We start from the raw sequence: 14,541 nt of genomic DNA on the forward strand, positions 1-14,541 counted from the left end.
GTATGGTTGACACTTGCATATCACTTTGCATTTGTGTAGGTTAGAGACAGCTTGGGTTTGGTTTTCTTCATCATGTGAGTTCCAGGATGGAGCTTAGGCTGTTACGCATGGTGGCAGATGCCTTTTTATGGAGGCTCAGCTATCTCATCCACCCCACAAGATTTCCTTAAACTGCATTTTTACAGTCTGATTGTGGTGCAGCTTAGTGTAGTTTGCTTCCAGTTTCTTGTGCTAGATTTTGTTACCTCCTTGGATCACACTTGATAAATATTCAGTCATTAATTCTTGAGATAATTTCTTCTGTATCTCCACTCCTGCTCTATTTGAAGACTTAATTGCATATATATTGGCTGCTTGAAATTGTCCCCAACTCCTTGGTTTACTAATTTTGTTTTAAATATTTTCTTCTATTTTGGGATGTTCTACTGATGTTTTAACTAGTAGTGTTAAATCTGTTAACCCATCCACATTCTATGTTGTGTGTTTGCCTAAAAGTGTGCAGGTTCACTTGTGTGTCTGTGGAGGCCACAGAAAAATTTGGGTATCTTTCTTTGGGTACCTCATCCCCGTAACCCCATCCCAGGCCTGGAGCTTATCAAGTGGAACTAGCCTAGCTGGCCAGTGAGTCCTAGGGCTCGCCTCTCTTTACCTCCCCAGAACTGAGGTTTCAAATGCATGCCACCTTGCCTAGGTTGATTGTTCGTTTGGTTTTGAGACAAGGTCTCACTATGTAGCCTTTGCTGTTCTGGTACTCTCCATGTAGATCAGGCTGGCACAGAGATCTACCTGCCTCTGCTGAGTTTAAAAGGTGTGTCCTGAAATCCCCTCCCCCCTTTTTTAAATGTGTCCTTGTGAGAGAATTCAATTCCTTTACTTACTGAGCTCTCTCCAAATCCCCAGTTTAAAAACACTAGAAGTTCAGTTTGGGTGGTGTGGAGGGGTTGTTTTTTGTTAACCTGTCTCTGTTTAATGGATTCAGTGTTGAACACTGAAATACAGTTAAAATTGTGGTATTTCCTCTTCTCCCCCTACCTTTTCTTTTTCTTCAGCAAGGGTAGGATAGGTGGGTGGGATCTCTGTATCCCAGGTGGCCTTTAAGTCACTACGTAATTGAGAATGACCTTGAGCTTCAGATTTCATCAGCCTTTCATCTAGAGTACTGGGATTATAGGCATGTGCTACCCTGGCTAGTTTATGTGGTGCTGATAAGTAAACCTAGGGTTTAGCATGCTAAGTCCCAGCCCTAAAATTGTATTGTATTTTTTGCAGTGTGTTTGATGAAGAATTCTACACTCAGTTTAAAATTGTCAGCTCTGCTGTTTCCTTAGTGTTTCTTGCATTTGCCTTCTCAGTGGTAAAACCAAATTTCCTTTATGCTTGTGTTTTTAAGTCTGGCTAAAACTACATAATAAAGTCTGTTAGTATGCCTAACTTTGTGAAATATCTTGTAAAAGGAAAAATGACTTGAGAATGTTGGCTGTAGGATTAACATAGTCTTTGAAAAAGTACATCTGCTGATTGAAGCTTCATATTTCATCTGTAGATTTAAAATGTGCTGTCTGTGCCTTTGAGTTTGGAATTGCTGTTGCATTGTCAGAGAATACCTAGCCTGATAATTGACTCTCTTGATTCTGTATATATATGGTAGAAGTTTTTGTGTCTTTGCTATTAGCTTCCCAGTCCTCTATCCCCTAGTCTTTTTTTGGGAGGGAATATTTGTTTGTTTTGGTGTATGTGTGTGTTGAGGCAGTTTTAGCTATGTATCCCAAATTAGTATATAGGACTAAAGATCTTCCTGCCTCAGCTTCTCCAGTGATGGGACTGTGGGCACAAGCCACCACACTTCACTCTTAGTATTAGGTATGCAGCAAGCCATCCCACAACTTGATGCCTTAGAACAACCTGTTATTTTACTTACAGTTCTTTGGTTGCTGGTCTGCTTCCTTATCAGCACAGACTTAGATTAGCTGGAGGCTAGATGTGTCAGAAAGATCTCCCAGATGATCTCTGATAATCTTGTCCCTGTGTAATCTCCTGTGTGGGAGTGGCAGTTGTAATTTGTTCTCAGCAGTAGGGTAAGCAAAGGTGGAGAGATTTTTTTAGATTCTGTTGATTTTAACCCAAAGATGTTATTCTGGGTAGGTAGGCCTGAGTCAGTTAGATGTGGGTCTAGTGTTCAGAGATGGATGATGATAAGAACAAGTCTGCTAAAGATGCATGTTGGCATGTGCGAGGCCAAGTGGCAAAAACTCTAGTAACACTGGGAGCAGAATGCCAAGTCCATGCTGACAGCCCTGGGAGTGACCTTAGTCCTCTAATAGAAAGAGTTTTCTACAATAACCATGAGCCCAACTGACACCCTGATTCAAACTCTGGGAGCCCCTCAGCAGGAAATCTAGCCATGCTTGTGCCTAAATTTCTCACCCCCCTAGAAAACTGAGGTAATAAATGTATGTTGTTTAGGTCACTGAGTCTGTGATAATGTGTCATGCAGCAAAATGAAACAGATACACCAGGTAGTCTAGGATGGCCCTCTTCCCTGGTATTCTGTTGGCTGGAGCTACTGGGAGACTGCACATGAGTCACAAAAGGTTCCCAGTAAGTAGCAACAAAAGGGCAAGCCTCAGTGTGTAAGTGCTTCTTAAGCCTCTGTGTCACACAGCATAGTTACACCAAGGACTGTTCTGGTTCCCCATATTTAGCAGTCTGATAACTTTAGTTCTTGCCATGGAGGTGGAAAGTGGAGAGAGAGAGATCTTTGCATTGGAGGCCAGCAGTACTGGAGCATCCTGTAGTATGCAGTGCCTCTGCCACAGGAATTAGTTATCTGGTCCAAAAACAAGATTATCAAGGTTGAGCAGCCCTGCATCAGTCTGTTGGTCATATCAGCTCCCAGGAGCAGCAAAATATTTCTCTTACTGAGAGGAATTGCAAAGTCATATTACAGAGTGGAAAATTGACATAACCATTCTTATAATATATCACATATATTCATTGATTTACAAAAGAAACCTGGAAAATGGGTAATATTACAGGGTATCCTGGTTTTTTTGTTTGTTTGGCTAGTTGGTTGGTTTCTCTCTCTTTTTTTTTTTTTTTTTTTTAAGATTTGTTAATTTATTATGTATACAATATTCTGCCTTCATGTTTTGCCTGCAGGCTAGAAGAGGGCATCAGGTCTCATTATAGATGGTTGTGAGCCACCATGTGGTTGCTGGGAATTGAACTCGGGACCTTGGAAGAACAGCCAGTGCTCTTAACCGCTGAGCCATCTCTCCAGCCCTTGGTTTCTCTTTATAGCCCTGGCTGTTCTGGAACTTGCTTTTTAGAGCAGGCTGTCATTGAACTCACAGAGATCCACTGCCTCTGCCTCTGGAGTGCTGGGATTAAAGGCGTGCGCCACCACCTGGTTCATCTTTTTACTATAGGTTCTCTAGATTTAGAAAAGAGGCACTAAGGTGAGGGCTGATGTTGTGGCTCAGTGATAGAGCACTTTTTAAATGTATATGAGGTCTTAAGTTTGACCCCTAGCACCACACACTATTATTCTTATTTTCTAGAAATGTGTTAGGTTTTTTGTTACTGTAAAAAAAAAAAAAAACAAAAAACAAAAAAACAAAGCAGAGGCAGGCGGATCTCTGTGAGTTCGAGGCCAGTCTGGTCCACAAAGCGAGTTCCAGGAAAGGCACAAAGCTACACAGAGAAACCCTGTCTCAAAAAACAAAACAAAAAACAAAAACACACACAAAAAAACCAAAGCAACACCAAGTCTGAAGGCTGGTGTAATTGAGTTGGTAGAATGCTTGTCTTGCATATATGAAGTCCTGCTTTTAATTCCTAGCACCACATAAACTAGTCAAACATAGTAGTACATGCCTGTAATTCCAGTACTTGGTGGGGGTATGGTTACAGCAGGATCAGAAGTTCAAGAGCATCTTAGTCACATATTGAGTCCAAGGCTAGTCTGGGATACAGGAGGGGACTCCCCCACCCAGCAAAACAAATGCTCTGAGATAATTAACTAAAAAGTGTTTGTTGACAAGTTTGGAGGTTTCTGTCCATGATCAGTTGATCCTGTTGCTCTTGGGACCGTGGTCAGGTGGCAAGGCACACGGTGGCATGAAAGGCAGTCTACTTCCTACCCAAACATTGAAGTAGTAAGAGTCTTCCTGTCCCCTACATGGCACCAATCCATCCCATGACTAGAAGACTTCCTATTTGGTCCCACCCTTCACTGTTCACTAGGTCCAAGCTGAGGACTTTAGCATATGGGCCTGTTTTAATCAGTGTTCTACTGCTTTGAAGAGACATTGTGACCACAGCAATTTTTTTTTTTTTTTTTGTTTTTTTGAGACAGGGTTTCTCTGTGTAGCTTTGTGCCTTTCCTGGAACTCACTTGGTAGTCCAGGCTGTCAGTCCAGGCTGGCCTCGAACTCACAGAGATCCGCCTGGCTCTGCCTCCCGAGTGCTGGGATTAAAGGCGTGCGCCACCACCACCCGGCTCCACAGCAATTCTTATAAAAGAAAGCATTTAATTGGGGCTTGCTTACTTACACTTCCAGAGGTTTAGTCCCTTATCATCATTGCAGGGATCATGGTAGCCTGGTCGGCCTGGTGCTGGAGAAGTAACTGAGAGCTATATCTGGATCCACAGGCAGCAGGAAGTGAGAGCCACTGGGCCTGGCTTGTGCTTTTGAAAACCTTAAAGCCCACCTCCAGTGGCACACTTCCTCTCTAACAAGGCTACACCTTCTAATCCTGTCAAGTAGTGCCACTTCCCTGGTGACCCAAGAATTCAAATCTATGAGCCTATGGGGACCATTCTCTTCAGATCCAAACTATTGCAACAATGACAAATACTTAGAAATTAATACACATTTATGAGACCACCAACTGTAATTGAGCATGATGGATATGGTCATAGCTTGGCCTGCCCCCTAGGAATGTGCTACCTACAATGGGCTAAGCCCTCATATATCAATTTACAGTCAAAAAAATTCCCAACAGACGAAATACTTACAGGTCAATCTGATGGAGGCAACTCCTCAATTGATGTTCCCTCTTCCCAAGATGTCAAGTTGATCACCAAGACTAGCCACTACAGATGTTTTTCATGCTTTAATTCTAACTTAAGGGTGTAGGAGTTGAACCAGGGCCAAACGAAACTTACTACTTAGCCACACTCCTAGTCCTCTCATTTTTTTATTATCAAAATGTAAGGAATAGGCATGGTAGCACATACACACCTATAATCCCAACACTCAAAAGGCTAAAGCAGAAGGGTTGCTATTCAGGCCAGCCTGTTACATATAAGTTCTAGGCCAGCTAGGGTTATTTAGCAAGACCCTGTCTCAACAAAACAAAACATCAAGTAGTATAATCAACATCAAATAATAGTAATGTGTTACCCCATTTCTATTGTAATTGCCATTTAGCCAACAGCTCACATTTTTATCACCCCAGACCTTTTCCTTTTGTTCCTTCACAGTCTGTTTTGCTCTTTACCTCCATTTCCATGTGACTGTTGAATTGTTCCCTGTCACTGTGGAAGTTTTTTCTATAGTTCACATAAACATACTTTTTTTCAGTGTGTGTGCCTTTTTTTTTTTTTTTTTTTTTTTTTTTTTTTTTTTTGCTCAGTGTGCTGATTGTGAGATTTATGCATTGCTGTTGGATATATTAGTTCATATATAATGACTTGATAGGTATTGATCCACTCACCCATGAAAGAACATTTGGGTTTTCCAGCTTTGAACTATTACAAATACGATTTTTATGACTATCTCTGTACAAGTCTTTATGTGGAAATGCTTTTGTTTTTCCTAGAACAAAGTGGTGTTAAATGGCCAAATTGTATGTAGGCATACATTTAACTTTGGTGTATGTATGACGTATATGAGCTTATGTTTCTGTGTGTGTGCACATATGCAAAAAGGTGTGTCTGCTTGTGGAGCCAGAGGTCAGTATCCTCTGCAGTGGCTCTCTACCTTAGTTTTTGAGACAAGGTCTCTACCGCAGTCTGGAACTCACTGATTCAGGTAGGCCGGTTGGTTAGTGAGCTCCAGGGATCCACACTTAGGTACTCATGTCTATAAAAGCAAGTATTTACCTACTGAGCGAGCTCTCTAGTCCTCCACTTAACTTAAAAAAAAAAAAAGTTTTATTTCTTTGGGGGAATCAGAAAGATAAGCAACATTCCTGTGTATTTTCTACATAGCTCTCCCCAGTATAAATGTGGCCCAAAGACCGCATGTATCCCAGGATGTAGTTGGACTTTCTTTGGACAGCCTGCTCCTGAGTAATGACGTGGAGACTTTTTATTAATTATGTAAGCTTGGCCTTAGGTTAGGCTTGTTCCCAACTATCTCTTAAAACTTAAATTAACCCATTTATATTCATCTACATTCTGCCATGTGACTTGTTACCTCTCCTCAGTATTGTATGTCTGACTTGTTCTGAGTCGCCCAACTCGATCCGAGTCTAGCTGGTGAAATCCTCGCCTCAGATTCTTCCCCCAAGTTCCTTTCTCTCCCCAGAAGTTCTGCCTATCCTCTCCTGCCTAGCTATTAGCTGTTAACTCTTTATTAAACAAGTCAGAAGTTGCCTTAGGCAGGCAAGGAAGGACAAAGACACATCTTCACACAGTGTGATCAGATATCCCGCAATACCAGGATATCTATTGATGATGCCCAATTTCTTGACCAGTGTCTTCTCACAGTGTTGGCACTTCTGTCTTACTTAATTGTAGTACATTTAAAACTAAGAAATTCACAGTGGTACAGTGTAGTACGAATATTAAGAAGTTCTTTTAATAAAAAACCCGGAGCCACCAGGCATTGGTGTCACACGCCTTTAATCCCAGCACCTAGGAGGCAGAGAGAAACAGGTGAATCTCTGTGAGTTTGAGGCTAGCCTGGTCTACAAAGCGAGTTCCAGGACAGGCTCCAAAGCTACACATAGAAACCCTGTCTTGAAAAAAAAAAACAAAAAACAAAAAACCAAAAAACCCGGAGCCAGATATTGGGGTAAATGCTGAAAGATCATGAAAATCAGAAAGACAAAGGAAAAAGCCACAGCCACCTCTTACCTCTAGGACACCTCAGCCTGAAAAGGCTCTCTAGCTGAAAGGCTCCAGCTGCAAAGGTCTCCATGAATTCTCTGATTGAAAGTCTCTGTGCCCTCAGCCGAAAAGCCTTTAGTTCTTGTCTTCTCACGCTTTATATACCTTTCTCTGCCCAGCCATCACTTCCTTCTTAGTGCTGGGATTAATGGCATGTGTGCTTCCTAAATACTGGGATTAAAGGTGTGAGCTCTCAAGTGCTGGGATTAAAAGTGTGTGCCACCACTGCCTGGCATCTATGTTTAATCTAGTAGCTTGTTCTGTTCTCTGATCTTCAGGCAGATTTTATTAGGGTACACAACATATCACCACAGTACAGCGCTGCTAACTCTGCTTTATGCAGTTCAGTTTTTCTGCTATTGTTGTTTTTCTGTTAAGGACACAGTATTGAATGCAGCACTGTATTCAGTTGTCTCCTTATTTAAGAGATTTTGTCTATTGAGTCATTTCTGTCCATAATTTACTATCCTTTTGTCTGTAGTCTTATAATAAACAAAGCTTTTTAAAATTTATTATTTTATTATTAGCCATTTCAGTGTGTCACAGCGTGCTTGTAGACATCAGAGGACAACTTGAAGGAGTCAGGTCTTCACTGTATGGGAATTAAACTCAGGCCATCAGGCTTGTTTGGCCAGTGCCTCTACTCACTGAGCTGTCTCACTGGCTCTCAACTGGTCTTTAAATTTACTAATGCTATACTTTATATCAGGTTTCTTACTTATAATAATACTTACATAATTCACTTATAGGCTGAATGTGAAGGTGTACCCTGTAATTCCAACTCTTTGGAGGCTGAAATTATCCTGGACTACATAGTGAGTTCCAGGCCAACCTGGTATACATAGTGAGACCCACCCTGTCTTAACATCAGAATAAATGTATTTGTGGTGTTGTATGAATGATTTTTGTTTCTTAAAATAAATAAGAGTATGGGTAGGCGGATAGGTAGGTAGAGGTTGGAACTAAAGAGATGGTTAAGAATGCATTCTGTTATTATAGAGGACCTGAGTTAGGTCCCTAAATACTCATTGCCTGTAAGTACAGCTCCAAGGGATCTGACACCCTCTTGCCTCCATGGGCACTGTACTCACATGTACAAACACACATTTAATTGAAAATAAAACTATTTTTAATATATTCAAGAAATCAATGTGAAATTATAACAACCATTATTTTAAAGTTCCAACAATTGAATGGCAGTTAGTACATTGATGTTATTAACCACCTCTTTTGTAGTTTCCAAGTTATTTTTTCCCTCCATTCTATTCTTTCCAGCAGTTTTTGACAAACATCAGTCTGATTTCTGTTTCTGTGGTTTTGTCTAGTCTTTGGTTTAAATATTTGTTAGCTTAAAGACTAGAGCTGAGCCAGGCGGTGGTGGCACACACCTTTAATCCTAGCACTCGAGAGGCAGAGACAGGCAGATCTCTGAGTTCAAGCAGCCTGGTCTACAGAGCGAGTTCCAGGACAGCCACAGCTACACAGAGAAACCCTGTCTCGAAAAACAAAAACAGAAACAGAAAAAGACCAGAGCTGAACATGCCTTTGACGGCATCTTCCTGAGTGCTTTGCTTACCTTGCTTCCTAAAGAAACTTGACTCTGGAGGCAGAGCCAGGCGGATCTCTGTGAGTTCGAGGCCAGCCTGGGCTACCAAGTGAGTCCCAGGAAAGGTGCAAAGCTACACAGAGAAACCCTGTCTCGAAAAAAAAAAAAAAAAAAAAAAAAAAGAAAGAAACTTGACTCCATCCATCCATCCTTACCTTTTTGTTCATCCACATTGAGCATGCCTTCTTGTACACTTACTGGTGCCTTGTTATTTTCTTCATTCTCTTTCTTACTAGTTTTGTGTGGTGGTTTATTCTGTCAGGTATCTTGTTGTTGTTGTTGTTTGCTTGTTTGTTTGTTTGTTTCCTAGTCAGGATTTCTATGTGTTAACAGCCCTGGCTTTCCTGGAACTCACAGGCACCAGGCTGGCACACAGCAGCCGTACATGCAAGCAAAACACTCATAAATTTTTTTTTTTTGTTTTGTTTTTTTGTTTTTGTTTTTTGAGACAGGGTTTCTCTGTGTAGCTTTGTGCCTCTCCTGGAACTCACTTGGTAGCCCAGGCTGGCCTCAAACTCACAGAGATCCGCCTGGCTCTGCCTCCCGAATGCTGGGATTAAAGGCGTGCACCACCACCGCCCGGCCTCACTCATAAAATTTTTTAAAAAATCTTTAAAAATAAAAATTTAAAGATTTATTAGTGGTTTGGTTAAGTTACATGGAAACTATTGCAAGTTTTGTTTGTAAGAATCTTCGGCTAAGAAACAGTGTGCACTTGATAGTCTGTTAAGGTCAAGATTTTCTTTCCTTTCTAGAATAGGTCATTTTTTTAATCTTGAGGCTGTTTTTGACATTTCTAGTCTGTATAATAGGAATAGCCACTGTGTGAGGTCCTGAGTAAGGACCAGACACTGTTCTGTCATTCTTTTGGCTTAAGTGTAATCTTGGGTAGTTTCACCATACTTGTGGGCTAGACAGTAACACAGAGCTTTCCTCTGTAGCTCTCTGCAGCTCTTTCTTTTGTGGTGTCCTGTCCTACAGACCCTGGCTACCTGAGTCTTTCTGCCTTCCCAGCTGTCTCTTCCAGGCAGGCCATCCAACACCCTTCTGCATAGTACCTTTGAAATTCTTTCTAAACGATAATTGGCAGGCATGAACTCATGCCAAGCCAAGATCTATCTGGCTTCTAGAAAATAACACTGATGTGATTCAAGACATGTGGCACCACATGTGGCCAAGCCTTTTTCTATTTGAAAACTGTCATAGTCATAGCTTGCAAAAAACAAAAAACAAAACCAAAAAAAAAAAAAGCAGCAGTTGATTAATGCAGTGTAATACCAATTATCTGTACATTCCTAAGGGGTTTAAAAAACCTGTTGCAGTGTTGTCTTTTTTTCTTTCATTACATTCGGTACATTATCTGTAAATAGGTAATTTTATGGTAGGAATAAAAAAAATTAAGGAACTTAACCCACATAAAAAGCTGGGTTTGGCAATGCCTACTTGTAATTCCAGCACTAGGAGGCTGGAACTCGTAAGTCCTTGGAGTTTGCTGACCACCTAGCCAGCCTAACCAAATGATGAGCTCCAGATTTGGTGAGAGACCCTATCTTGTCTCAAAAAAAAAAAAAATGTGCCAGTGAGATGGCTTAGTGGGGTATAAAAGCACTTGCAGGGTACACAAACCTGATGGATGACCTGAGATCGATCCCTGGAACCCACATGAAGGCAGAATGAGAGAAATAAGACCTCCAAAAATGTCTTATGATTTCTATGTGTTTCATGGCATGCACATGTATATACACAGAGACTTCTTGGGATCAGGGTTGGCTAAGGGGAGGGAGAAGGAAATTAAAACAGTGGAAAGCAACTCTGGTATCCACTTATGTGCATATACTTGAACTAAAGGAAATGAACAAAACATTAGTATGTTTATTGTTTAGTCCACCCCTCCACCTTCCGTAACTATTCTATTCCTGCTACACTATCCTTCAGTGCCCACTTTAGCCCTCTTGTTCTCCTAAGCCTGGTGGGCACCCTTCTGTTCCCTGTTCAAGTTCTGACCTCCACTATAAGCTTCTCCCTTGGGCTCCGCCATCTGCATGATGTCACATTCACACACAACCTTGCTCTGTGTCACCTAGTAGAAGTGAGACCTAGTTTAGAGAAGAAAATAGCAAGTCTTTTTTTTTCTTTTTTTTTTTTTTGTGGTTTTTAGAGACAAGGTTTCTCTGTGTAGTTTTGGTGCCTGTCCTCGATCTCACTCTAGACCAGGATAGCCTCGAACTCACAGAGATCCGCCTGGCTCTGCCTCCCGAGTGCTGGGATTAAAGGCGTATGTCACCATCGCCAGGCTTGTGTTCTCAATTGAAAAATTGATTGATCTTTTGTTTTTTGTTTGCAGAAAAACTCATATACTATTTGAGTTGTATTGTGCCATAACAGAGTTTGACTGAGATTGTATTCAGACCGTGGCTATCAGGAAGAAGTTGGATGGCCTCTTATTCTCTGCTTAACCCTTGAGGCAGGGTCTCTCACTAAGCTGGGAAATAGGCTGGAGGCCAGCAAGCTCCAGCAGTCCATTCTCTGCCCCCTGTCCCAGTGCCTGGGTTACAGGTGCATATATGGGGTCTGAACTTGGGTTCCTATGCTCACACAGGTGCTCTTACTCACTAAGCTGGATAAGAAGAGCAATAGTGTTTCTGTTTGCAAAACATTAATGATCATCTAAATGGGGAGTAGTTACATAAATGTGATCGGTCACATCGTGGAACATTATGCAACTGAGAAGAAAGTTAGGCACTGCCGATGAAATCATAATGTGATTCCTTAGATAGTTGTTTTTTGTTTTTTTATTTATTTAATTACACTTATATATTTATTAATTACACTCATGATAGTAATTACATTTGTGGTATTATTCATTGATTACATTCGCAGTATTCATTCAATAATTATTTATGATATTATGTCCTGATACTACTGTCTATTTGTGGGACTTTTCCATCACACAAAACAGAGATTCTGTACTTAGGAAATCATTGCTCTATTCCTTTTCTTCTCCATCTTGAGATAACATCTAGTCTTTCTGTCTCTATAAATTTGTATATTCTATATATTTCATGTAATACAATTCTATAGTATTTGTCCTTTTTTTAATGTAAAAACATTTTATGTACAACTGCAGGAGAAATAATACACAGATAGCTTGAACATAAAAACAGTTTGTAATTCAAAAGTCCAGGGTTATTTTAAGCAGTAAAATATTTTCTCTGTAGAAAATAGTAAAAATGATAACATTTCCCAATAAGCCCTTTTAAGCCAAATGATAGCTGAATTATACATATAAATATTGATTAGATTCTGGCATACAGAAGAAACTTATCTTCATCTGTTCAGAGAGCTATGTTTTACTTAAGTTGTGTAAGTGAGATACCTATTCATCTTCCCCTTCACTGTAGGATTTACGACAGACATTTTTCTATAGGCTAATCCATAATCTAAAAAGATTTTAGCCTCCCCTTCTGAAAGTATGGCCAGCGTTTTCTTTCATCAGCTTGATACGGTACAAATTCTTATCCTAATTTGTTTTTGTTGTTTATTTGTTTGTTTTTTTTGTTTTTTGAGACAGAGTTTCTCTGTATAACAGTCCTGGCTGTCCTGGAACTTGCTTTGTAGACTAGACTGGCCTCTAACTCACTGAGATCCGTCTGTCTCTGCCTCCCGAGTGCTGGGATTAAAGGCTTGCGCCACCACTGCCCAGCTCAAGTAGATGGCTTTTAAAAGCAAAGTGCAGAATATTATCTGTGATAGGCATTTTGGGGAGTGTGTCTCTAAGAATGAAGGGAAAGTAAAATAGATGGGTGTATTATCTATGCACAAAGAAGTGCAAGGAAAAGAAAAGCATTACAGTAGGCTGCTTGAGAGGGGATGGGTGGGAATGAAGAGTTGGAGTGATACGGTGAAGTAGGGAAGGGACCAGTGACACTTGTAAATATAGCCTTGGTTATGGTTTTGACTCTTGTAATTATCTGATGTTTTCCTACTTAAAAATATTATATCAAATATAGGGAATAAAAATAGGTTGTAGAGAAGAGCTGAAGCCCAGTATTCCCAACAGCTGTAAATTTCTTTGGATATAGCTATCATATTGATCTCCTCTTCCTCTTCGTCTTTTGAAGGTTTTGACCTCAGGCTGTCATTCCTCTTGTTTCCAGTATGTAGCTTTTGTAGGGATAGGCAACCATCCCTGTATGCCTAGACTGAAGGATTGGTCTGACCCAGGCAAACTGGGGCCAGTTAGTTACTTATTGGCATTCACATAGCTGTTTTCTAAGTATTAGATTTTTATTATTTTATGTGTATGGGTGTTTTTTCTACGCATATGTGTACTGCTTTATATGCCTGGTGCCTGTGGATGCCAAAAGAGGGCATCAGATCACCTGGAACTGGAATTACAGACAGTTGTGAGCTGCTATACGGGTGCTGGGAATCAAATCTGGGTCCTCTAGAAGAGCAGCCAGTGCTCTTAACCACTGAGCCATCTCTTCAGCCCTCACATGAAAGTTTTTCCAGGGCTTCTTTTATCTGCACCTTGGAAATTCTCTTCACTTTTCTCCTTGTCTCTCCTAGATCTCATGAGACTCAGTTTGTTGTAGTTTATGTGCACACTCTCTGTGCAATTCATTTATGCAGAGCACATTTGAATAGAGTTGCCTTTTGAGAAGGTATATGGGAGGTAAGTTGAGATCTCACACTTTTATTCTGTGTTCCGTATTGTGTTAGTAGTTTGGGACAGAGGCCTAAGATTTTACTTTGGCTTATTTTTATTTTATCTATCTATCCATCTGTCTGTCTGTCTGTCTATCTACCTACCTACATACCTTCCTACCTACTTACTTATTTTGAGGAAGGACTTCTCTGTGCAGTACTGGCTGTCTGGAAACTTACTCTGTAGACCAGTCTGGTCTTGAACTCACAGAGATCCGCCTGCATCTGCCTCCCGAGTGCTGGGGTTAAAGGCATGCACCACCACTGCCTGGCTTGCTTATTTTTTAAAAAGAGTTTGATTTTTAATTATAGATCTGTGTATATGAGTGTGCATAGCAGCAAAAGCCAAAGGCATCAGCTCCCCTGGAGCTGAAGTTAGGGCAGTTGTGAGCCACTTTCTTGAATGCTAGGAGAGGAACTCTGGTATTCTGCTAGAGCAGTATGCACTTAACTGCTGAATCATCTCTCCAGCCTTGATTTTATTCTTAATTCATTCTCCAAAACTTGCTTGAGAGGTATGATGTCCTACCTGCATATGATGTGTTCTCTGTATTTTGAAATTACATAATATGATATGAGATGGATCTTTTATTCATTAGAGTGGGCCTCTTGCCATAATTATGAAACCTGGAAACTTGGGTCTTTTCATCTGAGTACAGTTTTGGTTTTTTGTTTCTACTATGTGCATGCATGTGCACGAAGGTCAGATGACAGCTTATGGGAGTTAGTTCTCTTCCTTCTACCCTCTGAGTCCTAGAAATTAAACTGAGGCCATCAGGCTTGGCAGCAGCCTTAACCCACTAGGCCATCTCACTGGCCCTTCAGTGAATGAGTGTTTTGCTCACATGTATGTCTGTGTATCATGTGCATCCTGAAACTGGAGTTATGCACAATTGTGAACTACCATGTGGACAGGATGCTAGGGATTGGACCTGGGTCCTCTGCAAGAGTAAGTACTTTAAAACACTGTATCATCTTTTTAGTCATTTCTCTGAGAGATAATATATTATTTCTAATAACCTGCTTTTAGATCTCAGCATTGTGTGTGTTTGCTTATGCTTCTTGATGATTTTTTTTAAAAGCACCCTGTGCTTGTTGGGGCTCT

General features: G+C 40.7%; 1 protein-coding gene across 2 annotated transcripts in view; it reads left to right on the plus strand.

Annotated features, from left to right (window-relative positions):
- Asxl1 (ASXL transcriptional regulator 1) overlaps positions 1-14,541 on the plus strand; it is a 76,573-nt gene that overhangs the window by 39,059 nt on the left and 22,973 nt on the right. The window contains exon 1 of one of the 2 annotated variants that reach the window (XM_059261664.1): positions 2,526-2,598. The exons of the other annotated variant lie outside the window; for it this stretch is intronic. Coding sequence (XP_059117647.1) covers positions 2,527-2,598 — 72 coding nt within the window. The 5' untranslated portion in view covers position 2,526. Of the gene's footprint in view, positions 1-2,525; positions 2,599-14,541 lie in introns of those variants that run through there. 2 annotated transcript variants of the gene reach the window in all.

Source organism: Peromyscus eremicus, chromosome 4 (assembly GCF_949786415.1).
Source record: "Peromyscus eremicus chromosome 4, PerEre_H2_v1, whole genome shotgun sequence".
Lineage (NCBI taxonomy): Eukaryota > Metazoa > Chordata > Mammalia > Rodentia > Cricetidae > Peromyscus > Peromyscus eremicus.